At 36.7% G+C, this 25,026-nt stretch overlaps 1 protein-coding gene across 2 annotated transcripts in view; it reads right to left on the bottom strand.

Moving 5' to 3' along the window:
- LOC103598397 (chromosome unknown open reading frame, human C11orf74) overlaps positions 1–24,393 on the bottom strand; it is a 51,645-nt gene extending 27,252 nt beyond the window's left edge. The window contains exons 1-2 of one of the 2 annotated variants that reach the window (XM_008582389.1): positions 24,238–24,393; positions 2,957–3,114 (exon numbers count right to left, since the gene is read on the bottom strand). In XM_008582389.1, coding sequence (XP_008580611.1) covers positions 2,957–3,114; positions 24,238–24,370 — 291 coding nt within the window. In that variant the 5' untranslated portion in view covers positions 24,371–24,393. The remainder of the gene's footprint in view (positions 1–2,956; positions 3,115–24,237) is intronic. The other variant, XM_008582390.1, reaches the window with a different exon arrangement.
- Positions 24,394–25,026: the final 633 nt, after the last annotated feature.

Genomic DNA, 25,026 nt, shown 5'->3' with positions numbered 1-25,026 from the left:
CTAAATCCACTTTTCTCATTAACTCTTGAGTCCCAAAGGCCTTTGTGTTTACTGTGCTTTCTCAGAGACATCTGAAATGAGTTGTAAATTTGGAAGTTGGTCTAGATTCTGTAGGCACCATAGTCTGATCTCTATACTGAAAGAGAAAAAACGGTTTGGGAGTTTTCAAAAAGAGACTTTGTTCTAGATCCTATCCCAGAATATATACCACCACCATGACAATCCAAAACAGTGTTTCTCTTTTTTGTGTTTTTGCTTTATTGCCTTGGCTTCTCAAGCAAATGGTGGTGATAGGTCTGGCTATTATCATAACAGCCTGCTTTTTTATAGCATTCTGAAGAGCCAGAGAGAAGAAACTAAAAGCAGGAGAGAAAGGTTCGTTCCAAACAAAATCATCCTGCCCCGGGTAAATCACAATAGAGGTGAGCAGGGCTAAAAATTAAGTGTTCTCTCTTCAAGCAAATAAAACTGAAAATTACTTCAAAGGTAAAAAGCAGAGCAAATAACCTTTACAGACACAATAGCAGCATTTCAATGAAAAACTATTCCACGTGGAATATTGCTTTCCACTGCAAGCTGACAATGAGACATTTTAGATGAACAAAATGGTAACATTTCATACACAAACTAATTCATCTCAGGTGAATATTAAAGAGTGTAAATAAGAAAATGATTTCACCACTAGCACAAATGAGACCTGGTAAAGGCATAAGGTTGCAATGCCTTTTATGCTCATGATCTAAACATATGCATAATAAAATACCTTAAAATTACAAATTTATATTTCATAACTGGAATTCAAAAGACAGGCTGGGTCTTCCTCCCGCCCCAACTCTACTTCCCAGACCATGGCTACTACATCGGAATTTTATTTTATTTTATTTTATTTTTTTTCCTTTTTGTCTTTTTTCGTGTCCGGCAATGGATCGCAACCCTCAGTGTCGCGCCCATACCGGACCGGACCGGCAACGAGATCACAACCCTCAGTGTTGCGCCCACACCTCGCTCAGCCAGTGAGCAGGAACCGGTCTGCATGTGGGATCCGAACCCTCAGCGGGAGCGCCACCGCGCTCCCAAGCGGCGCACTGTAGCAGTGCACCACCAGGCTGGCCCAACATCGGAATTTTAAATGGTAGCTTCCATTGCTTATAAGAATATAACTGCAGTTATTACTTAGCATCAAAGTGACAGCAAAAATTTATCTTCCATGTGATTGTTTCAGTACTAAAATGAGAATCTGTTATATTGTTATTTTTCTTAAAGCCTATGCAAAGGGGGACTGGAGTCACGTTTCTCTATCAAAGCACCCCTTTCATTTCTTAAGCTTTAAGGGAAAAATATCCAGAACTCAGCCAAGCAAGAACAGTTTAAGATATTCAAACATCAACTTAAAAAAAAAAAAAAAATCTGTAAGGACAAAATCTGCTGAATTCTCCAACTTTGTATAAAGGACAGCAAATAAGTCCTGTGCATTTTTTTTGTCTTTTTGTGTTTTTCACCATGGAAGGAAAATTGAATCATGCTTTACCTTCACTTTTCCTGCCCGATTCAGATCACCTTGAAAGGAACTGCCCACTTTTTGGCCTTCATCCACCACTATCTGAAAATTCAGTGAGGACATATTGATGAGAAAATGAAATAACCAAAAATAGGATCTGATCTTGTAGCACTTCAGATGATACAACATCCCTTCCAGTTTTTAATTAGCTATGCATGATAGATCAGATTCACTAAACCATAGCAGTGTTCAGGGAATCAGTTTCAGAATGTCTGACTTCTACTTCTATCCCCTAGACTCATCCACAGTATAACCTGGAGTACATTACTAAACCCCAGTGTTCTCATATGTAAAATAGGAACACTTCCAACCCCCTATCCCATCCCAATGAACCTCTGATGGACAAATCAGAGAATGCTAATACAACGTTTTCAAGTTATTGAACAGCAACGTCATTCAACAATTCTTTGCCTCTAGTCTCAGTGGCCAATAATTGCCAGCAAGAGTGAATCCTCTAGGAATAAAGTTCACTGGAAGCAAGTTCTGGAAATAAAGAGTTAAAGACCTCTACTGTAAATACATTTCTAACACATAGATTTTTGTTCCCTTTTATAAAACCCCAATCTCTTATACAATTCTGTTAACAATATTGCAGGGAAGACACGATGAGGCAGAAATTAACTCAAATGACTTAAAAGTAGAATAGCTTCCACTCTGATTCCTTGATAATTAAAAACCATAGGGGCCAGCCCAGTGGCGCACTTGGTAGAGTGCGGCGCTTGGGAGCGCGGCGGCGCTCCCGCTGAGGGTTCGGATCCCATATAGAGACCGGTCCACTCACTGGTTGAACGCGGTGCAGGCGTGACACCGAGGGTTGCGATCCCGTTGCCGATCGTGGTACAGGCACAACACTGAGGGTTGCGATCCCGTTACCGATCACGAAAAAAGACAAAAAGGAAAAAAAAAAATACCATAGCTAAGGAGAATGTGAATAGAGTCTATACGATCTTGAAGATTAGGAAGAAAGTATCCAACATTTACTGACCAAACCTTAGAGAAAACAAGATAACAGATTCTACTTCAAGTTTGAAAGAAATCTAGGACAGGTAAAAGAAAAGTGCCATTTTACACAAAGAATTATAAAAAGAAACTCTTTTGTCCCAAACAGAGGGTAAGCTAAAAGATACAAATAATTTCAAAAAGAGTTTATAGATGGCAGATCCTTAAGAGGCTTTTAACAAAAATTGAAGATAAACCAGTTACCATCATAAACAATGGCTGCTGAAATCACAAAATGTAATGGTGATTTTCAACAAAGTGCCCCAATGGCACTCCTCCTAGGATAAGGAGTTACAAATCCAATAACTGTCCAATGTTTCTTATAGTCTGTCCTGTATTTAATTCATGAAGAATGCTTTTTTCCCTCAGACTATTTCTATAAATGTGCCACAGTGTTACCTGTTCTTTTTCCGAACACTGTGATGAAGTATGAAGAAAGATGGTTTTATTTCTAAGACAACGGTCATTAGATTCATTTTTATGAGTAAATTTTGCTGAAGTTAATATGTTTCCCGAAGAATTGGTTCCAAATGCTCCCATTTTGGTCACATTATCCTCTGAAATGATAAGTTATATAGTATTAGAAAATATCCACCATACTACCATTCTGGTTTGTGTTTATTGAGAAATTTTCACAAAAAAAAAAAAAAAAAAAAAAAAAAAAAGACTACTTTTCAAAGAACTCGGCAAACTGAATGCTTGAGGCATTAACCACTCTTCAAAAAGTTATTTCTAAAAATGCACAGAAAGATAACAATATTTTATTCAACAATCAACAAATATTTGAGTGCCTGCTATGTTCTTAGCCATTGTTAAAAGATTAATATAGTATTTGTAAGTCTCTCAGATATTACCTATCCCATGCTTTTCTAAATTTGAGGATTTTTTTTCCTTATATGGAAACAATGTATAAATTTTAGAAAATTTGTAAGAGAAAAATGTGACAACCACTCATAATCCTACCTGCCAGAAACCCCACAACAAAATTTTTACAGTAGCTATCTTTTTAATCTTTTTTGTGCATCCACATGCTTCTAAATATCAAAATAGAATCATACTGTACATAATGTATTATAACTCAGCTTGCCAGCAAATTTTCTTTTCATGGTACTGAGTATTCCTCTATGTAATTTTAATAACTATAGAAAACTCCATTATATAAATCTAAAATAGTTTATTTAAGTAATTCTTGACTTATTATAATTATTTAAAATTATAAACAATAAATACCTTTCTACTAATTTCATGCACATTCTTAATTATCTCCTTAGGCTAACGAAAGAGTCTAAGATTCATCCTAAATTAAGACTAAATTAAGATTAAATTAAAATTATGATATCATGATGCCATTAACAGAATTGTGGGGAAAAATAAAAAGAAATAAATTTGGTAAGAGATAATGAATCTAGCTTTGGCCATGTTGCATTTGAGGTGCCAGTGGAAATCATCGTGGAAATGAACCAAAGGCAGCTGCAAATGTAGGCTAAAATGTGGGAGAGATATATCACACCTTAAGTAAACATCTGATTGTGAGGTAATGGCTTAAGCCATAAAATTACTTTTAATATTAGTAGTAACAATTAAAATTATTAAGAGTTAACATTCATTGAGTATCAGAAACTCTTATTAGCCTCTCATGAATCATCTCATTTAAGCCTCACAACACCCCTAGAGGTAGATACTGTTACTATCCCCACTTTATAGATAAGAAAACCAAGGCCGACAGTGAGATTAAGTAACCTGTTCAAGGTTATAGAGCTGTTAAATAGCACAGTGGAGACCTGAACCCAGGCCTTCTGACTGTAGAACCTATACTCCTAATCACTATTCTTTGCTACTTAGAAAAAAATATAGCAAATAAAGAAACTAGAAGAAGAAAAAAGAAGGAAAAAAAATCCTAGAAAGGAGACAAAGAAGAAAAGCTTACAATAGGTCACAGAAGAACTTAAGGTGCAGAGTATTTTCTAAAACTGGAAATTGCTTGCTGTAAATAACAATGGCAAATACAAGAATCTATGTCAATGATCACTAGAAGAGTGATAAAGGAATTCAAAAGTCAAGTGAAAGAAGTTGTTGAGTTGGGGAATCTTGTTCCATTTCCTTAGGAAACTCCACCATAAAAATGTTCCAGAGGCACAGACTGTTTAATCTGTGGGCTCTTTAGGCAGGTTTTTAACTGAAGAGGTTATGAGATAGCCTAATCCATCAAAGTGTTCATGTTTGTTTCTCTTGAGCTGTCAGTTACATGACATCAAAATCAGTGAGATTCGTGTTGTAGCAATGATCACAGCCTGGTGCAAGTCCAGTTGGAATCCCTTGTTTGCTTACAAATACCCCGTCATTGGTAGAATTAAGACTTGTGGGGGTATCTTCAGGACATTAACACAGAAATACCATCAGGGAACAGAGATAAGGTGACCTAGTCTACAACACATCATTAATAAGTCAGGGAAGAAAAACACAAATACTGAATGCATCACTTTCTCTTCAAAAAGGTCATATCCATAAAAAACGCAAACTCAGGCCAGCTCTCTACTACTACCTACTGCACCAGCCCCAGTAACTCCTAAAGAGCTACCACAGGGAGAAGTGGTCCCTGCCTTTTGCCTAAACAAATCCTTAGAACCTTTGGTGTGAAATACCAGTCTTGGCTGCTGGGAGTGGAGGGACTGGGGAGAGGGGTTACTGAGTAAGGTATTTCGAGGGTTGCTAAGAAGACTGCTGGGGTAACCAGCACTATGAAGGATCAGATAAGTGAGGAAGAAATGGTCTTAGGACTCACTCTCCCCAACTTCTTCCTCTTTTATAGCCACAAAGATGTCCTACATCAGTCCTAGGGCAACGATAAGTAGTGGTAGCAAGATAGAGCAAGATAGGCAGAGAGATGCTTGGAAACAGGAGTTAAGTGAGAATGAAAGGGTTTTTCAAACTTTATCAAAGTTAGAAGGGAAAAAGGCTTCCTGCAGCTACCACCATTCCTCAGTGCATTGTTCTAATAAGAGGCAGAATGTTTCAGTTCTCCCTGCTTTCCCTTTAAGTCAAGCACAACCTGAATCTAGTATCGACTAAGAAAATCCTATGTACCCAGCTCAGCATTATTGTGATAGTCTATTGACTTCAGTTCTTGAAAAGCACAGTGATGTCTGAAGATAGCAGATGTTCTACAAGGACAAGTTCTATTTGCTCTAATATCACTCAATGTACTTTATCATTTTCAATAAAACACCCAGGTTATTTCACAGGTAACCAGATAAAGCTCCTTTGAAATAAAAAGCAAAATACAATGAAGTCCCAGCTTCTGACGCTGATGTTGAACAATTGTTGGGGTCTCAGATCTAACAAAAATCCTCGTCCACTCTTAAAATGCCCTCCCTTTGTAAACATAAAGTTTTCATTTTTTTAAATGCCAGAAGATGAAGAAAAGAACTTGATCCCTCTCTGATTAAACCCACAGTTTAAGGCTCCTTTCCAAACTTCGAAATTAGTTTCACAAGAATACATACTATATCCTTCCAAAGACCCAGAAGTGCTTCTTATAAAGGCTTTAAAAATTTTTTAAACCAGCAAATAGTAAATCTTTTGGCACAATGAGATAGGAAAAAGGTTATTTTTCAGTATAATAATGTCAGAATGGCAGATGTTGGCACAGCCCAGGACCCGAAGTGGCCAAAAGCCTGGTTAGAGAGCCAGACGCTGCTTCCCAGAGCTATCCTGGTGGCAATCCAAACGTGCCACCCAAGCATTCGTCTCTTCTTCTGTTTCTGTTTTTCGTCAGAGTCCTTACCACCTTTTCATCTCATCCCCAAAATTTCTTGCTTTGAAATAAGTGTCAGACATAATACAGTTTAGAAATCTAACAGCAAAATTTCAGAGAACAAGTAGGTTATTGAGACCTGAAAGAATGTTTCCTTGGGCATTTCTGAGTCAAAACTTCAATACAGATGAGACAAAAGTTTTTTTCTTCAGGTTTTTAGAGGTTTCATTATTCTAAAGCAATGTGTTTTAGTCCGCTTTGTGTTGCTATAACAGAAATACCTGAGACTGGGTAATTTATAAAGGAAAGAGGTTTAATTGGCTTATGATTCTGGGACAGCTGCATCTGGCACGGGCCTCAGGCTGCTTCTACTCATGGTGGGAAAATGGCAGGCAACCGGCAGGTACAAGCAGATCACATGGCGAGAGGAAGCAAGAGAGACAGAGAAGGTGCCAGGGTCTTTTTTAAGCAACGAGCTCTCGCGGGAACTAATCAAGTGAGAATTCACTCATTAATCCCCTCTCCCTCAGGGAGAGCATTAATCCATTCATGAGGGATCTGCCCCCATGACTCAATCAGTTTCCAACACTGCCACATTGGAGATCAAATTTCCACATGAGTTTTGGAGGGGACGACACATCCAAACTCCATCACAATGGAATTTCAATTTCATTTTGATACCAGTCAAGCTTCCAACAGATCACCCTTACAAGGCCCCCACTACACCTATCGTGTCTAATTTCAGACCAGAGAAAAAGGTTACCCTCCTTGAAAAGGTTAAAACTTTTGATGCCTTGATCAATTAGACACTCACTACATATTGGTCATAAATCTTCCAGATAAAAATGATTGTTTTTGGAGAATTCAATTTTTGGAAGAAACGTTTTCAAAAATTCAGTTTCATCCATACAAAAGCCAGACTAGTGTCTGTGTGCTGAGAAGTATTATCACATTCGTGGTAGAGTTTTCACAGATCAGCACAACCAGCATGATAATTCATGACCAAATCCTGCCAGCAACCTTGAAGAGTCTGTTCTACTGCACTATAGTCAATAGCAATATAAATCAAGAGCACGTTCTCAGTCACGATGAGATATTGAATATACTGCTAGAAGGAAAGAAAATTTCATGAGGGGAGAATTCCGTGCAACACTGGGCAACTGCGAAAAAGCCTTCTACAAAGAGAATAGGGGATAAGCAATCATGCTTATAACAAGGCTGGGTACTCTGAAAGTCAGGGGGTGATTTTCATATTATACTTCTTGCCTAGAGCAATGTTTCTCTGGACAATAATATTTGCTCTTGATTTGTCCAGTCAAACTACTTCACTCCACTGCTTCTTGGTCACATGCTCCTTGGTATCTGGACTCCCCTGGAGCAATAGTCATTAGGACTAAATAAGCAATTTAAAAACCAATCAATCATAAATCAGAATAAATCCAAAGAAGCTAAATTCAGCAGGTGAATGTTTTGTCTAAATTCCCTTTGCAGTGCTCTGAATTCCAACTGTTTTATGTTCTTCATTTGAAAGGGCACAGGGAGGAGAGGATTACCTCAGCCTGACTGGTCAGGAATAATTGTGCTTTCCCCGAAGTTGAATGATAATTGACTCATTATTCACAGTCATAGCCATCAACCTGCCAGGGCACAAATGCACAACCCTGGCCTGGAAAAATGTGAGGGACACAATAGCAGTAGGTTGAAATTTCTAAAATGTCCAGCATTAGGCACTTACAGAGACAAAAATGTCAAAAGAGGGTAACATCGCTGGAAGATTATTTTCAGGAAGAAAATGTGTGCAACGGTTGAGTTATACAGCTCATTTAATCTAAAATTTATATTCTGGGAATCAACTATGTGCAAAGTGACAAAGACGGGTAAGACCCAGTCACTACCCTTACAAAGTTTACAAACTAAGAAGTTAAGTCATGTATGCAAACCACCAAAATACAAGGTATCTATGGTAGATGACATAAAGGAGGTACGAAGTCAGAGAATGGATGGGGAATATTTGGAGGGCTTGTCAAAAACTGTATTTGAGCTAGGTCCTGGAAAGTCGCAATCAGAGCAGTGCTCTAAGGAGGTGAAATGGACAGAATGCAGCAGAGTGGTTCAGGCACTAGAGACAGAAAGTACAGAGCAACAGTAGTAATCCAGGTGAGAAGTAAAGGGAGCCGCAGCTATGATGGGAGTGATAAGAACAGAAGCGATTTAGGAAAGAAAAAAAGAACTTACAAAGTAAGTTTTTTTGTGTATGTCTCAAGAACAGAAATGAAGACACTTATCTCCAACTGGTTGTCTTCTCCCTCTAGATATCACGGAATATTCACCTTATCTTTCCACTGCAGTCTGGACCATTCTTTTATGTTTAATTTGGCATGCCCTAGGTAACTTTTTTTCTTTTTTAACAATCTCCACGGTGGTGGAAGTGGATAATACAGCATACTTGCAACCAGTCAAGTGGACTACAGTTAGTTGCAGAGAGGCCACACGTATCTACCCATAAGATGAACTTACCTCCCCAACTGATTTAGTCCAGGCCACAGAAGGAGATGGCCCAGGGTAAAAGAAGATGCAGCATATGTGACCACAGCTTCCTGTAGCTCCAGAATCCCTAACAGGGTGACAGCTGCCGGTAACATGTCTACACAAGGTAGAATCTATTGCACCCAAGAAATTCATTTGTTTTTGCGCCACGATCCTTTTCTACTTAAAACTCATAAGTTTATGCACAATTGATTTATTTTCTTAATAGGAAATATTTACAAACAAGCAGGACGCTCCTAGTTCTTGAGCCAAACCCAGACACGAGGCCACACATTCCTCTGGTGAAGAACCCAGTGCAAGAATCTAAGTATCCACCTCTCCACAGCTCTATTGAGATATAATTTATATACCATAAAATTCACTCATTTTTAAGTGTACTACAATTCAATGATTTATAGTAAATAATCAGAGTTGTATGACCATCACCACAATTCAATTTTTAGAACATTTCTGCCTCTCCAAATAGGTGCCTGGTGCCCATGTGCAGTTATTCCCTGTTCCTACCCCCAACTACAGGCAACCACTAATCTATTTTCCATTGCTCTATATTTGTCTTTTCTAGATATTCCATATAAATGGTATCATATGATAGGTGGTCTTTTGCACCTGACTCCTTTCACTTAGCACAACATTACTGAGGTTTGCTGTGGTATATATTAGTATTCCCTCTTTTTTATTGCCAAATAATATTTCACTGTATGAATAAGACCACATTTTATTTTTTCATTCACCAGTTGATGGACATTTAGATTGTTTCCACATTTTTACCCCCTTGATTATAATATTTAGTTTGATTTGAGGACGATCAACGCTAATTCTATTCCATGCAGTGCCACAACATGATGAAAACAAACCAAAGGATAACTGTAGAGTTTCAGCTTCTCTCCATGCCCAGACAAGGGAAGAAATGCATGTGTTCACTGAGGCTAAATACAACTATCACTTTATCTCCTCAGTATTCTCACAGACATAGCATCGGGCCAGTCTCTCATGGCCCTGTTTTCTTCATATTTATATGAAGTCATCTGAAATTACCTTTCTAAATTGTTCATAGCCTATCTTTTCACACTAAAATGTAAGCCAAAGGAGAGCGGGTCCTCACCATCAGGAACTCACTCACAGTTCCTGTCAGGTAAAATACTCATTCTACACTCTAAAGGACACGTAACAATTAGAACTGGAACGTAGATTGATACTCAACCCTTCAACCGGCAAGTTCTGCACCGAGTATTCACTCTGTGCTTAACACCAGTCTTCCAGCCTAGAAGAGGAGTTTAGAAAGTTAGATGACATGGCTTCTGCCTATAAAAAACATGCAGTCTATTCCCTTAAAACTTTTACTCACTCAGAGGCATAACATTTTGCATATCATCCAGCTAGCATTTCCATATCTGAGAATTTGTCCAAAAGAAATAATCAAGTATGTGGACGAAGATTTTACTACAAAGCCAAAAATGTCTAATCTATTCCCTTGAAAATTTTAACTCAATCAAGGCCACACACTTTTGCATATTTTTGAACCAGCACTTCCATGTGTAAAAATGTATCCAAAGGCCATAAACAGGAAGGGCGCAAAAAAAAAAAGCCAAAGTCCTTATAAGGACCTAGAAGGCTATCAGTACCTGGTCTGCCCCACTTCCATGCCCTTGACCTCAGCTCCCACTACTTTCCTTACCTTTGCTCAGGCTACTCCAGCCACAGTGGCCTCTTCACTGCTCCTGAACCAGACAAGCCACTGCTGTTACCAGGCCTCTGCACCAGCTGTTCCCTGGGCCTCAGATATCTGCAGGCTTAACTCCCTCATCTTCTTCCCATCTGTATCTTTCCAGGGAGGCCTAACCAGATCACCCTACATGAAACTGCAACCCTCCACCCTCCTGCCGGCACACATGAGCCCCTATACCCTATTCTGTGTTTTTTTCTGTCCCAAAGCAATTACTATCTTCTAACAGATATTTTTCTTATTTATTATACTTATTTCTTATTGTCTGTTGCCCTTTCTAGAATGCAAATTCTCTGAAGGCAATGATCTTTGTCTCCTTTGTTCACTTATGTGAATAGCACTTAGCACATAGTGTTCAATAAACATTTATTGAATAAATTGAAAATAATTCAAATGTCCAACAAAAAGAGGATGGTTAAATAAATTGTGGCATATTCGTACAACTGATTACTATGCAGTCATCAAAAACAGTGTTAAATAATAATATTAATTGCCATGGGAAGATCATAATATAATATTATGTGAAAAAGCAAGTTACAAAAAGAGTATGTATAGTATAATCCCACTTTTATAAAATAATTATAATAAATTTGCTGAATATATGAATGAATGAAAATACTAGGCTAAGCCCTTACTATTTACTATACAAGTACTATAAATATAAATAAATAAGTATATGAGTGTACATATACGAGTGTGTGTTTTAAATATATGTAATTGTTTAATCCTAATAACAAGTCTATGAGGTAGAAGTTATTATATCCATTTTACAGATGATAAAACTGAAGCTCAGAGATGTTAAGTAATTTTCCCAAGGCCACCTAGTTAGTAGCAGAGCTGAATCGAATCCTGGTTGTCTCCAACTCCTGTGTTCTTAACTAGTAATTGCATACATATGTACATATTAATAAACAGAAAAATTCAGAAAGGATGCATACACCCATGGTTTATCTCTAAGACAAAATATTATTGTTTTATTACTTAATTGGTTATAGGTTTGCCTACACAGAAGAGACACCTAAAGTAACAATAGCTTAAACAAGATGAAAGTTTATTTCTCTCTCATGTGACGGTACAGATACAGACAATCCAGGGTGAATATGGTTGTTCTTTTCCACACTCATCTCAGAGCCTAGGCTCCTTTTATCTTTCTACTAGTCTGCCATCCCCAGGGCACCACCCTTCTCTGCATGGTCCAGGATGGCACACCACCACACCCTTGTTCCAAGCAAAAGGATGAAGAAAGGAAAGAAGAACGCACATACATCACTTCTCTGCTATTAGTTAAGGCATGATTTAAGCTACTATATCAAGGAAACATCAAAATAGAGCAGCTCAGACAATAATTTTATTTCTCTGTCATGTAACAGTTTAGGGCACACGGGTAGGCTCTGATTAACTTGATGATCCAGGGATCCAAGCTGGTGGCATGCTCTGCCATCCTCAGCACATGGATTCCATGTCTGGGTCTAAGGGAGTTGCTCTAATGATTGCCAACTTTTAGCCAGAGAGAAAAGGTTAAAAAGAATCCAGGGCACGTGACTTAAGGATATGACCCAGCAGTTGCACCTAACAGTTCCCCTCACATCTCCCTGACACAAACTTAGTCAAATGGCTATACCCAGCTGCAAGGGAGACTGGGAAATGTAATCTTTATTCTAAGTGGCCATAGAGTAGCTAAAAATTCTACTGCTATAGAAAGAGTGTGTTTTTTGTTTTGCTGTATGTGTGTGGCCTCTGGGTATTTTCTAATTTTTCTACCATAAACAAAAAAATTTAAAAACAAGCTTATTTTTTGGTTTAGATGAAAAGCATTTTCTCCAAACAAGCTCCTTCTCAATCTAGGGAGAATATTTATATGCATTTTCTTCCTTCTTAAAAAGTCTTTCTTCGAATTAATAGAGAAGGAAAAATATTATATATACATATATATATACATATATAATATTTTAGATTTTTATATTGTAAGTCAAATTCTTTTAATATTTTTGATGTCCTCTTTTAAATCATAAATAGTTAGCCTAATCATAAAACTCTACTCTTGAGTAAGCCTTTAAAACTTACCAGGTACCCTCATGTATGAAATACATGAAAAGGTATGAGAAAAAGTATGAGAAGCAGCAAAATTATTGGAGGGGCATTTCCTAGAAGTACAGGCAACAAGATGCCTCCACAGCTTGTGTGGTCTTGTTTTCTTGAGTGTGCACTCACTTGCTAATAGCAAAATACTCACAAAGTACACAGTTCTTCTGGCAAGAATAGACAGAAGTGTAAAGGTCATTTCTCTCTAATGCAGTAGCTTTGGCCTATAGACACATGCACTATAATCCTTCAGACTTGGGACAGATGCATGCTGAACCAAAGCCCACCCTAAAATTCTGGAAACTATTAAATCTTAGCCTCTATGTCAGAGATCTGCAAGATCACAGTAAAATTATTCCTATAACCTGTCACTTTTTCACAGTCAAAATGCCTTTTAAATAATATAAAATGGTGACATAAAAGTCATATTTAAATTAAAATCATTATTCTTATCCTTTGGGGGAGAGGGCTGTCACAATTTCATGAAAGCTATAGACCTCATTCCTGGAATGCAGTATATACAAAAGAGAGCACAGAATTTTGAGTAATTCATAAGTCTCCCTAAACCTCTCCTCAATCTCATTTAGGGCTTATTTTTCAAAGCTGGTCTGAAAGTCAAGGTTCCTGGGCTGCACTCTAGAACCACCGAATCAGAATTTGGGGACAGATCCCTGAGAATCTGCATTTTAATAAGCATCTCCCAGGTGATTTTTACATATTCATAAGGTAGGATTCCCAAGTAAAAATTTCATGAAGTAGAATCTAAAAATTGATAATTAAAAAGAAGAATCTGACACCTTATCTTTGTCAAAGCGTGTAAATACCCTGGCTGATCGTTATGTGTAGACATAGTATTTAGTCCATCCACCAGAGGCCAGTGTAGGATAATTCCCTGAAATGTGTAGTCTTACACTACAAAATATACCCTATACATATATACTATAAACTACATACAGTAGATTTTAACTACTTCAAGGAATAGAGTGTGAACAACTAACCAGACAATATTTTACATTTTTTTATACTGTAGATTCAAGATTTCTTTAATATTTAACCTTGATGTTTCTCTTTTATGACATAAATAGTCCTCCTAATCATAAAACTTTACATTTGAGTCTTTAAAACTTATCCAGTACTTTCACCTATATTTCATCTGATTCTCACTGCAACCATATGAGACATACCAAGCAAGAAGAATTATCCCTGGTTTACAGATTCAGAGAGTAAGTGGCAGGCCTGTGGTCTGAAGGAATTAGCATATGCCTGCACTAGTGCCCAGGTCTTCTGAATCCAAAGATGGAACAGTACCCTTTCCATTACACTAGCACTGCCCACAACAAAATGAGAAATAAAGATAAGGTATCAGATTCTTCTTTTTAATTATAAGGATAGTACAGTAAGCTGTGGAGTATGCATAAAGCAAGTTACTGCACAGGGCCTGGTTTTCCAAAGCCTTGCAGTTTCAAATATTGACCTTGAAAATGACAGGAAATTTTCCCCAGGCTAAAATTTTCCTCTGTTGTAAGATAAGGAATTGTAACACAGCAAGGTTGCTGGCTCAAAGACAGACAGGTTACTGATTGATATGTAAAGATACTGGAAAATTGCTGCAAGAAGAGAATGTTTGCTAAAATCAAGCTTTTGTTAGTGGACTGACTTAACTTCTTGAAAATTGCATTACAGAATGTCACCTTACTGAATGTTACCAGCTTCTACTGTTAAACTTGTTAAACTGTACTTAGAAAAAACCTCACTTATGTTCTCTTCCTGTAACTTCTTGGTCTGGAGAATAAATGCAGGAAGAGAACCCCAATTCGTGGTTAATTTCCCAAATGGAAGGAATGCCTCTTTCTTGAGGGTTCTGGGAGATTAACCTCTTTTTTCCAGGCTTCTCACTGCTCAGAAGAGATGGGCTTTGAGTAATCTTTGGCAGCTCCATCACCCAGGGGAAAAGTGGTGACAAATCCGGGGAGACAAAGTAACAGTAAGCTCTTCATAAAATGAAATCTCTTCAACCCAGAAGATTTTCTTTCACTCTGAGATCATGCCCTTCTGCCTACCTGCACAAAGGCACATCTACTTAAGACAATCTCTTTAACTCACCTAGATTGGAGAAAGTTACAGGGAGTAATTTTTCCCTTCTTCTTTACAAATACTTCTTATGAGTTTTCAAACTTTCTGAGGTTAAATAACATCTTTCGTAAATATGTATAATAATCAAGGACTCAAATATGGAATTAGGGCAGTTCAACAGTAGACTTAAATTATACATGTCTTTTACATTCTCTCATTTTTTCAGGTAATTCCAAGACAGCCCTCATTTTTTTTTTAAAAAAAAGGGGAAAAAAAAGGCTTGAAGTCAAAAAAGAAGAAAAAACAAAAACAGTCTGAAAATCCACTATTCTGATCATTCTTATTGCTCTTTTCTTAACTCATAGAGTGTTTATTCAGTCTAAAACTGAGACCCCAAAACCAAAGGAAATATTCTGGATATTACTTTAGGAGTACTATGCAGAGGAGTTAATATTGCCTTACGAATCAACCTTTAAGTATACAATCTATAAACATATATATTTTGCTATTTGGCTTTCACACATCTAGAACATTTAGGAATCACGTGGTCCTTTATAAAAAGATAGCAATAAATGAAAACAATACATCAGCCAGTAAGATTTTTTAGATCAGGGACTCTGTTTCTTTCATCTTTGTATTCCCAGATTCTAGCTCAATGCCTAAAACACAGCAGGAATAATAAATATTGAAATGACCTCAATATTAGCAAGAACTGTATTGACACTATAATTAGTGATTAAACCTAATACTCAGAATTAGGTGACTGGCTACAATCCCTTTTCTCGAATCAGTGGCTCTTACACTACAAAATCTAATGCGAGGCAATCTAAATCAGGAAAACAGATGAAAATGGTATCTCCTCCCTGTGCTAAGAGAGCAATGGGCTGCAAGAAGAGTGAGCTGACTGGTGTCACTTGTCTATCTCATCTGGAATAAATCCAAGCAGGAAAAGAAAGACACTAAAAATCACTCACTAGACAGATCGTGGTTTGATTTTCATATAAGATGCAGGTTTGGTTAAAATAAAGTTTCCTGTTTGTATCCCTTTGGGTTTAGCTGACCATTTCAAAGAAAATATTATTGTTCCATGGCTGACCAAACATTTTGCTAAAACCATTCAGATTTGAATACATGCCCATTCAATTGAATCAAAGGACACAGTCTTATGACCACCTCAGTTTCAAGTGGAGTAATTTACCCTTTTCCTTCAAGTAACAGTACATTTAACAACAATGAGTAAAAATAACGTCTCCAGTTAAAGACAAATGCATTCAAAACAAACGTACACCCACTTACTATTGACTAAATCAGCTATTTAAAGGTTTATAATGACCACCTTAAAAGTTTATTTGGCTATTAGTAGTTCTCTGCTTCTGTTTAATAAAAGTGTGAATCCCATTTGCCTATAGAGGTTCAACTCTCTAATTTATATGTCATATAATATATACCATGTATTATTATATATATAAATTGAAAAGATATAAAGAATCAAAGAAAATGATTATTTTATTTATAGACAAACCCAATATTTTTTAAATTTCTCATATCTTACTTCACTAAGAAAGCACACTAGAAAAGATATTTACTGTAACAAAACACTATGCATTAAAAACAACGCCAAAAATAAATATAATGATTATAATTCAAAATGTCATACAAATTTAAATACATTTTCTTTCCTTATCCAATTACACCTACACTACAGTAGACATAAAAAACAAATGATTATCTATGGACCAAATATTCGTGTTTGGAATGAATATGAATTGTAACAATCTCAGCTGAAGATTTATGCTAATATCTCTAAAACAAAATGACTCAATCAGTTTAAAATCTGTCATAATTTGGAGGGAAAATTTCCTTCTGCAACTGAACCAGCAGTTTTCTGTGTTTTATAATCTGTCAATTTGTTCCCTAAGTGTAGTGATTTAGTGATGACAAATCTGTCATAATTTGGAGGGAAAATTTCCTTCTGCAACTGAACCAGCAGTTTTCTGTGTTTCATAATCTGTCAATTTGTTCCCTAAGTGTAGTGATTTAGTGATGACAAAAAAAAAAAGAGAAAGAAATGAAAATTGCTTAATTAAAGTTTGCAGATATTCCTCCGAAGAGAAAAAACAGAATAATGCTGCTGATGCTGTTTCTTCCACAAGACTCTGCTATAAAAGTTAGTTCACTTCATTCAATACTTTTTTTTCTCCTTCAGTGTTCTATGTGATATTTAATGTTAGGCTGTGATAAAGATGTCACATACAGAATTTATGATCGATATGAAAGTACCAACTTTCTTCCTTACCCTTTTATTCTTTTCAGCAATACCAAAAACACATCAATAAAAAGCTTTAAGATAACACTGCTTCTTTACTCTCTCCTTTGGGATGCTGGATTAATTAAGTTTTTTTCAAATTGCCTAGTTACTTTTATTAGCAAGTCCTCATATGATGCCTTCTGCAAATTTCCCTTGAGGTTAACATTATCCCAGTGGACTATGTTCTGGGGTAAAGTAAGTTTATTGCTATTTGCTGTGTTATTTTCAATTGTGCTCTTTCCTGTTAAATTCACATTTGCAAAAGTGCTTCCCAAGTTGCCTTTTTTTTTCTTAATGTGGCTAACGAAAAAAAGGAAACAGAAAGACACTGCAAATGGCCTGTAAACTAAAAACACCACTCAATATTCAGTAGGGAATTAAATGATAACAACAGTGCAGAAAATGTGGCTTAAGTGCCACCTGGAAGAACAAAACTGGTCAGTTCGTTTCCAACTTCCTCTGGCAGGCAATCTGCCAGTTGCAAGGGTATCAAAACAATGTTGAGCCCTCTGGTCTCTATCTAATACTCGACAGAAAATAACTGCAAAAGGCTACACAGCAAGGATTATTTTTCTTGTTGTGTTTTCTTTTATGAAAGAAAGCTGTTTTTGTGCTCTACTGAAATTCTTTTCCTGCTCTGAAATTGGTAAGAAGGCCAGCTGCTTTATTTTTCTCTGTGGTGTTTTTCTACAGTAGATTTTAAATCCATTCTTCTGATTGGGAAAAGCCTTTCTTTGTACCACAACGGAATTTTAAAGATGCATTTCTAACACTCAAATGCAAAATAGCTCCAGGGACCAAAATGGTATGTCAACTTTGGAACGTGTTTTATGTCCTGTCACCAGTTTCATTATTAATTACTTTTTTTAGAAGTTGTCAGGTATGAGTAGTGATATTCCTTTGGCTGAACTGACAACTCAAAATTTATCAGTCCAGAAGTATAAACCAAATCCCAACCCAAGATTTTAAGCTTTTGACAGAACATACACTCAATAAGAAAAAAGTTAAAACTCCTGAAATAAGAACTGTGAAACTTTGAACAAGTAACTTGGTCTCTGTAGGCCTCAGTATCTCCCAGCCAAAGTACTCGTGACTCATCCCTGTCTCTTTCTTCTCCCTAACCCTCTGTCAGTCAACTGTTTCTAAATGCTATCTTTCATTCCTTCACTTGCAGCATCTCATTTGCTTCCCTTTTCCTCCTCCACCTCCCTAGTGGGTATTTTGCTGCTATGGTTTGAATGTGTCCCACAAAGATCAGAAACTTAATTCCCAATGCAACAGTGTTCAGAGGTGGGACATTTAAAAGGCGATTAGGTCATGAGGGCTCTGCACTCATGAATGAATCAATACCATTATCACAGGAGTGAGTTCCTCATGAAAGGAGATGAGTTCAGTCCCCTTCCCTCTCTTTTCCTCACTTGTGCATGCTCTTTTGCCCTTTCACCTTCCACCATGAGGATGCAGCAAGAAGGCTCTCACCAGCCTCCAGAACTATGAGAAATAAATTTCTATTCTTCATAAATTACAGTCTCAGGTATTTTGTTATAGCAGCACAAAATGAACTAAGACATTTACATTTTTTATACTAAGTCTTCAAAATTTACCACATATTTTATACTTATAGCATATCACAATTCAGATGCCAAATGTTCATCAGAAATACATGATCTGTATTTATATTTCATAAAATTAACATTTTAAAACATTGATTCAGGTACCCAAGTTGTCCCAAACACTTTTAAAAATTTTCCAGTAACTGAACTTAATATCAGTTTTTAAATTTAAATTTAAATTAGTTAAAAATAAAATTTAAAACTCAGTTCTTGCATAGCACTAGCCACACTTCAAGTACTCAGTGGTCACATATGGCTAGTAGCTACCGTATTGGACAGTGTGGACTTATATGATCACAAATCATATGGTAACTGTACATTCCTGAAATTTGTAATGGTGGTAGTTCATAGCTCCTTAAATAACTACATATGAATAAAGTAAATATAGATTGAACTCTCTATAACTATACAAGATTGTTAAAATCTAAGAAAAATTAAAATCTATTTAGCGGTTTGAAACTCCAAGAGTTTAGAACTATCAAAAGGCCAGATGTGACAACTGAATCTTGCTTTTCAATTCTTGAGCAATTATTCTCCTTGCGTGTTAATTTGAACCTGTTTCTTCATCTGAAACTTGACATACATAATCATGTGACATATTTGTATATTCAATAGTTCAGAAATACAACACACCCACAAAGAAGATAGGGTTCTCTCACTGGTGTATATTTCTTTGACTTTAAAAACATCATTTTTTATGTGTTTTTTTTAACCCCCTCTGAATAAAGATTTATTTGAAAAGCTCTCATAGAAAAATACATGGCAAGAAGTAGATTTACAGGGCTGACCCGGTGGCGCACTGGATAAGTGCGCCGCTTGGGAAGTGCGGTGGTGCTCCCGCCCGAGGGTTCGGATCCCACATACAGACCGGTTCCCGCTCACTGGCTGAGCGAGCCGTGGGAGCAACACCGAGGGTTGCGATCCCGTTGCCGGTCCCCGGTCCGGTACGGGGGCAACACTGAGGGTTGTGATCCGTTGCCGGACACGGAAAAAAAAAAAAAAAAAAAAAAAAAAAAAAAAAAAAAAGGCCAGAACACCACTAGTTTATAAAGTCACAGGCCTGGCCAATTGTCCTAAACATTCAGACACACAACGTTCTACCTAATGGAGAATTTAATTAAAATATTAACAAGTATGAAGAAAAAAAGGGAGGTTTAGTTGGCAGGAATTTTTTTCAAAGATATGTTAATAGAACAATAAAATGCTAAAAGCACAAAGTAAAAGTACTGCAAGTGAAGTGAGAATAGCATAAACAAAACTAGAAATTACATAACTAAATCTGAAACAAAACCTTTGATCTACACAGAATAAAATAGGTTAAAGTAGGCAAATATAGCAGTAAATAGAAATCTGTTATTATATGGTAATATAGCAACTGAATCCTAGGTATTTCAAAAATGAAATCAGAGAATGGAAAACAGACTTATCTAAGAGTCAATCATAAAATCACAGTAGATTCATTTCAATTTCCAAGCTATTTCATGTTGAATAGTTGGTAAAATAGGCAACTTTCATGGAAATTAATCATTATCACAAACACACAAACAAAACAATAATGGAGTGTGTGTGTGTGTATGTGTGTGTGTGTGTGTGTGTGTGTCTATTTCATGTTGAATAGTTGGTAAAATAGGCAACTTTCATGGAAATTAATCATTATCACAAGCACACAAACAAAACAATAATGGAGTGTGTGTGTGTGTGTGTGTGTGTGTGTGTGTGTGTGTGTGTGTGTGTGCGTGCGTGCTATGAGAGAAAGAGATTGAGAATTGGAAATAACTACTGTAATCCCCTAAGGCTACTATATGTAACAAAATGGAGCTGAAAAGATTTAATGTCAATTTCTGAGTCACTGAATTCTTAATTATCTTAGTATCTGTGTGACGGCAACATGAGTAGTAACTCAGCTACCACTCTAAAAGGCGGAAGCAAATGCTTCCCAAATTGGATCGTGTGGTAATCTTGATGTGGAAGGAAATTAAAAGAAATTGCCTTTTGCTCTCAGCAGTTTAGAAGTAACTCTAAACCTTACTATAAAGCAAGTCTACATCTTCATCTTGAAGAATTATTGTCTGAAGGATGAGGGTACTTCATCGCCAATGGAGGCATTTTAACATCTGTCGATTTTGGTTCTTATCTGTCAACCCTCCCTGAGCTCTACTTAATGCCTTAGGACCCAAGACACATTTTGGGTCAGTGGTTACCCCAGACTCACCCTAGGCATCCTCTCGGACAGGTAGACTTTATCACCCTCCCTCCAGCCATAGACTGGGTGGCCGTCCTGTGACCTCTCATGGCACTCTGCTTTTCTTCATACATTAGTATAATTTCCTGCTTATTTCTCCCTCCCACTGGACTATGAGTGCTTGAGGACACGAACTATATCATATTTACTTCTGAATCCTCAGCACCTAAAATAATACCTAAACCATAACAAGACACTCACAGAATTAATGGATGAATAAATGAAAAAACACACTAACAAAAAGTCAAATATAAGTATTCACATCTGTGTTTTTGTAATCTAAAAAAAAATAGAAATATGACCAACAAGGAGGAAGAAGCCTTTTTTTCTTCTAGACAAACATTCTAGAAAGTCCTATAAATTAATTATGTTTACAAAGAAACTCAGATACAAAAGATTGAAACTTAGCTGATTATTTTATCCACAATAATGTCAACAACATAATAATGTCTTTATCAGTAATGAAAAAAACAAACTCTGCATGCTGATTTTCAAATACACAGCTTACAACTTTATTTACTCTCTTGAACTGAAGACACTACTGAGAATTGAATTATAACTGTTTAAAACTAATAATTAATGTCTCTTTAAACATTTTGATAGAACATTGTATTTATTATCAAATATGTACCATGGCTTAAAAATTTAGATTTACTTTAAAAAAGAAAAAACTGCAAAGCATATCAACATAAATGTACCATAGTGAGAATTATGCTACACTATTAACAGTTTCCAACTGTTTTCCAAGAGTCTGAAGCAGTAATGTGAATTTCTTTCAATAAGGCTATAATTTAATTTTTTTCCAGGGAAATATTTTTAATAGGATTACTGACCCTTTTAACACTCTTGGAAAGAAAATGAATCCCGTAAGCATTCTGGCATATAACTATTATAAAAATAAATAGAACAGTCAGTCCGTGCAAATGGTAATAGACTTGAGAAACTAAACTTACTCAAGAAATATACATAAGTATGCATAGTGATAACCACTTTAACAAAGTAGAGATTCACTACCTATCAGCAAAACAACCAAACACACTGAGACAAATTATAGCCTGAAAAGAAGAGGAAAAAACAGGAACTTTGCAGAAACAGCTTTTTAATGTCTTTTCTCAAACAGAACTAACCATATTCACCTTGATCAATTCTCCTGGCTATCACTCAACTCTTAGGCATGTCCTTAAGTCCTGTTTGGTTTTTCAGAAGGTATTTAAATGTTTCAAAGGGAAAAAAGACACTTACTGGTTTAAGACACATCTTTGCGTTCACAACTCCTTGTGCTTTAACAGGATTTTTTTCAGGTCATTAGTTTATAATGTGAATTAGTGCCTAGGGATATTTTGAAAGGAAAAAACGGATGTGCTTGGAAATGCAGTTTATGCGACTTGCGTCATCATTTATTTCAGCTCAACTTGGGGCCCAAAACTGAACTCAAAGTGAGGTCACCGCAACTGCAACAGTGTTTTTTCTTGGCATACAATGATTATACTAGAATTTGAAAACAGAATAGACCCCTTATACCTCGCCCACCCCAAAATACCTTGTAACCCTCTGAAAATATCAAAGTCCCTACAAAAAGTTTTTTACTCTTCCAGGGTACAAAAATAAAATCAACTTTACAAATAATCTCCATTATCAAATGCATTATCAAATATAATCTGCATTATCAAAATGCAAACAGGATACCAAAATTTATTAAATCTGCCAGTTTTACCCTTGTTTCCACCATCACCACCCCCACCCCAGCCATTTATGCTGCCATGTTCGGGTCCAGAAAGCAGGAACTAAATCATTAGGCTAAAAGAAAGCAAGCATCTTCCTAAACCCAAAATATAATCTGGCCATTATCAAGATAAATTTGATCTACATATCATGTCAAAATATAAAGAGATCATTCACAGATAGCCCCAAAGTTTACTAGATATTTCCTAAATTCTCAAATTCCCTTAAGTGTAAACAAAAATTAAAGTCCACATTTTTCATTGTAAACAAAACAGATATACACGATATTCTATTTTGCATAATAAAAGTAGGTAAGAATCACTTTTCCTTTTGTTCATTATAACTACCTTTCTTTTATATTTGTTTAGGATACATGAACCATGACTTAAAATCATGAAGTTGGGTATCTTAAGAGTATCAGGAGTATCATAACCTTGGTGATTACAAAACTCTCTGTTCTCAACCTTGGGTACACATTAGAATCACCAAGGAGCTTTTAAAAAATACTAATTCCTTAGCTCCAGCTGAGCTTTGGAGTGGGCTTTGGTATCAATATGTTCTAAAAGCTCCTCAGGTGAGTCTAACGCGCACCCAGGTAAAGAACGAATTGTTTCACAAATGTGGACCTATGACCCACAAAGGACCAAGGTCAAGAGCAAACTGATGGCAATCTGAAACAGAACCTAGGATAAAGATTAAACCCAGCTGCCTACAGGAGCCACTGAAGTGAATGAAGCAGACTGTTTGCACACATTTTTAGACTGTGTGAGTGCCAGAGAGCATGACAAACTAGGGAGCTCACAGGATAAGGGCTCCTGAGCTCTAGCGGATATTGCCATGAGGGAAATAACAGATAACAGATCTTCTCACTTGACCCGGAAAAAAACACAAATCAAGATTTTCATGTAAAATGATCCAACTTTAAATGTTGCCTCAATTAATAAACAACAACATCGTATGAGGCAAACAAAACACATAATGAAAAATGCAAGCTGGATTTCACATTTGGTTTCACCACCAGTCTAAAGGGTTGGTTCCAATCTACAGAAACTGCAGCAGCAGCATGACAACAATAATATCCAGCACTCAGCAAGTATCATGTGTTAGCCACTATGCTAAGAGTTTTACATGGATTATCTCAATCAACTTTCCTCAGCCTTTGAGGAAGGTACTATTATTATTCCCCCTTTACTCAATAACACCCCACCTAAGGTCACATAGCCAGTAAGTGGTAATGCCAGGATCCAAATGCGTGCAGCGTTAACTCCACAGCCTATACTATGCTGAATTTCTTAAGTTTTAAGTATACTTTTAACAACCTCCATTCTGTGCACCTAGCTTTCTTCACAAATATTATGAAGGGATTACATTAAATGATTTCTCAGGTCATTTGTTGTTATCAAATTCAGAGACTCTGACTCCATAACAATTCTTGGATGTATAAAGGCACTGGCATTTATATGCATCTGTTGTAAATTCCCTAATAAGAACCACCTGATGAAAAGAATGGAATGAATGCTCATTAAATATTCTTTCTGAAAAGGCAGTAAAGACATAAACTTATAATAAAATTCTTTATCTCTTCTGCTGTAGAAAGTTTTACTCCTCCGTTTTACCTTTAGAAAGATGAGTAAAAGTGCCCAGAAATTCTTCATATGTTTGCTCATGACAATTAACAAACTTATCCAAGACTTCTTCGATTAATCGATCTTCATCCATTATCTCCAATCCTGATATTTTGGCAAGCATTCCTATTCACGAGGTCACTTTACCTATGAGACAAGGAAAACACCAGCTAGAAAGAGTCATGTAGTACCAACCCCTCTTAAAGTGCTCTGGATGGGCTGTGGCCAAAAGGACAGATCAAGATAGTTACCAGAGCAATGAACTCTAGTTCAAAAGAGATCAGAGTTTTATTGATATCTTTGCTGCTGAATTGTTAACTATCACAATTTTATTTTTTGCTTCAGTTTCCTCATTATCATCTTCTTAATTCACAAGAATATCATCACCCAATTACACAATTAGAAATTCAAAGTCTTTCAAGGCAAGAGGAACTTCAAAGTTCAACAACAATTATAGCTAATGTTTACTTGTGACTTATTTGGCACTTGCTATGTACCAGATGCTGTTCTTTTTTTTTTTTTTTTTTTTGACCGGTAAGGAGATCACAAGATCACAACCCTCGGTAAGGAGATCACAACCCTCGGCATGGTGTCATCTGCACCACGCTCAGCCAGTGAGCGCACCGGCCATCCCTATATAGGATCCGAACCCGCAGCCTCAGCACTACCAGTGCCGTACTTTCCCGAGTGAGACACGGGGCCAGCCCCCAGATGCTGTTCTAAGCACTTTGTCCTGTTAATTATCATGACAATCCTAACTAAGGTCACAGAGCCAGTAGG

This window comes from Galeopterus variegatus, unplaced genomic scaffold, assembly GCF_000696425.1.
Source record: "Galeopterus variegatus unplaced genomic scaffold, G_variegatus-3.0.2 Scaffold2597, whole genome shotgun sequence".
Lineage (NCBI taxonomy): Eukaryota > Metazoa > Chordata > Mammalia > Dermoptera > Cynocephalidae > Galeopterus > Galeopterus variegatus.
This window is presented reverse-complemented; position numbering and strand designations above follow the sequence as displayed.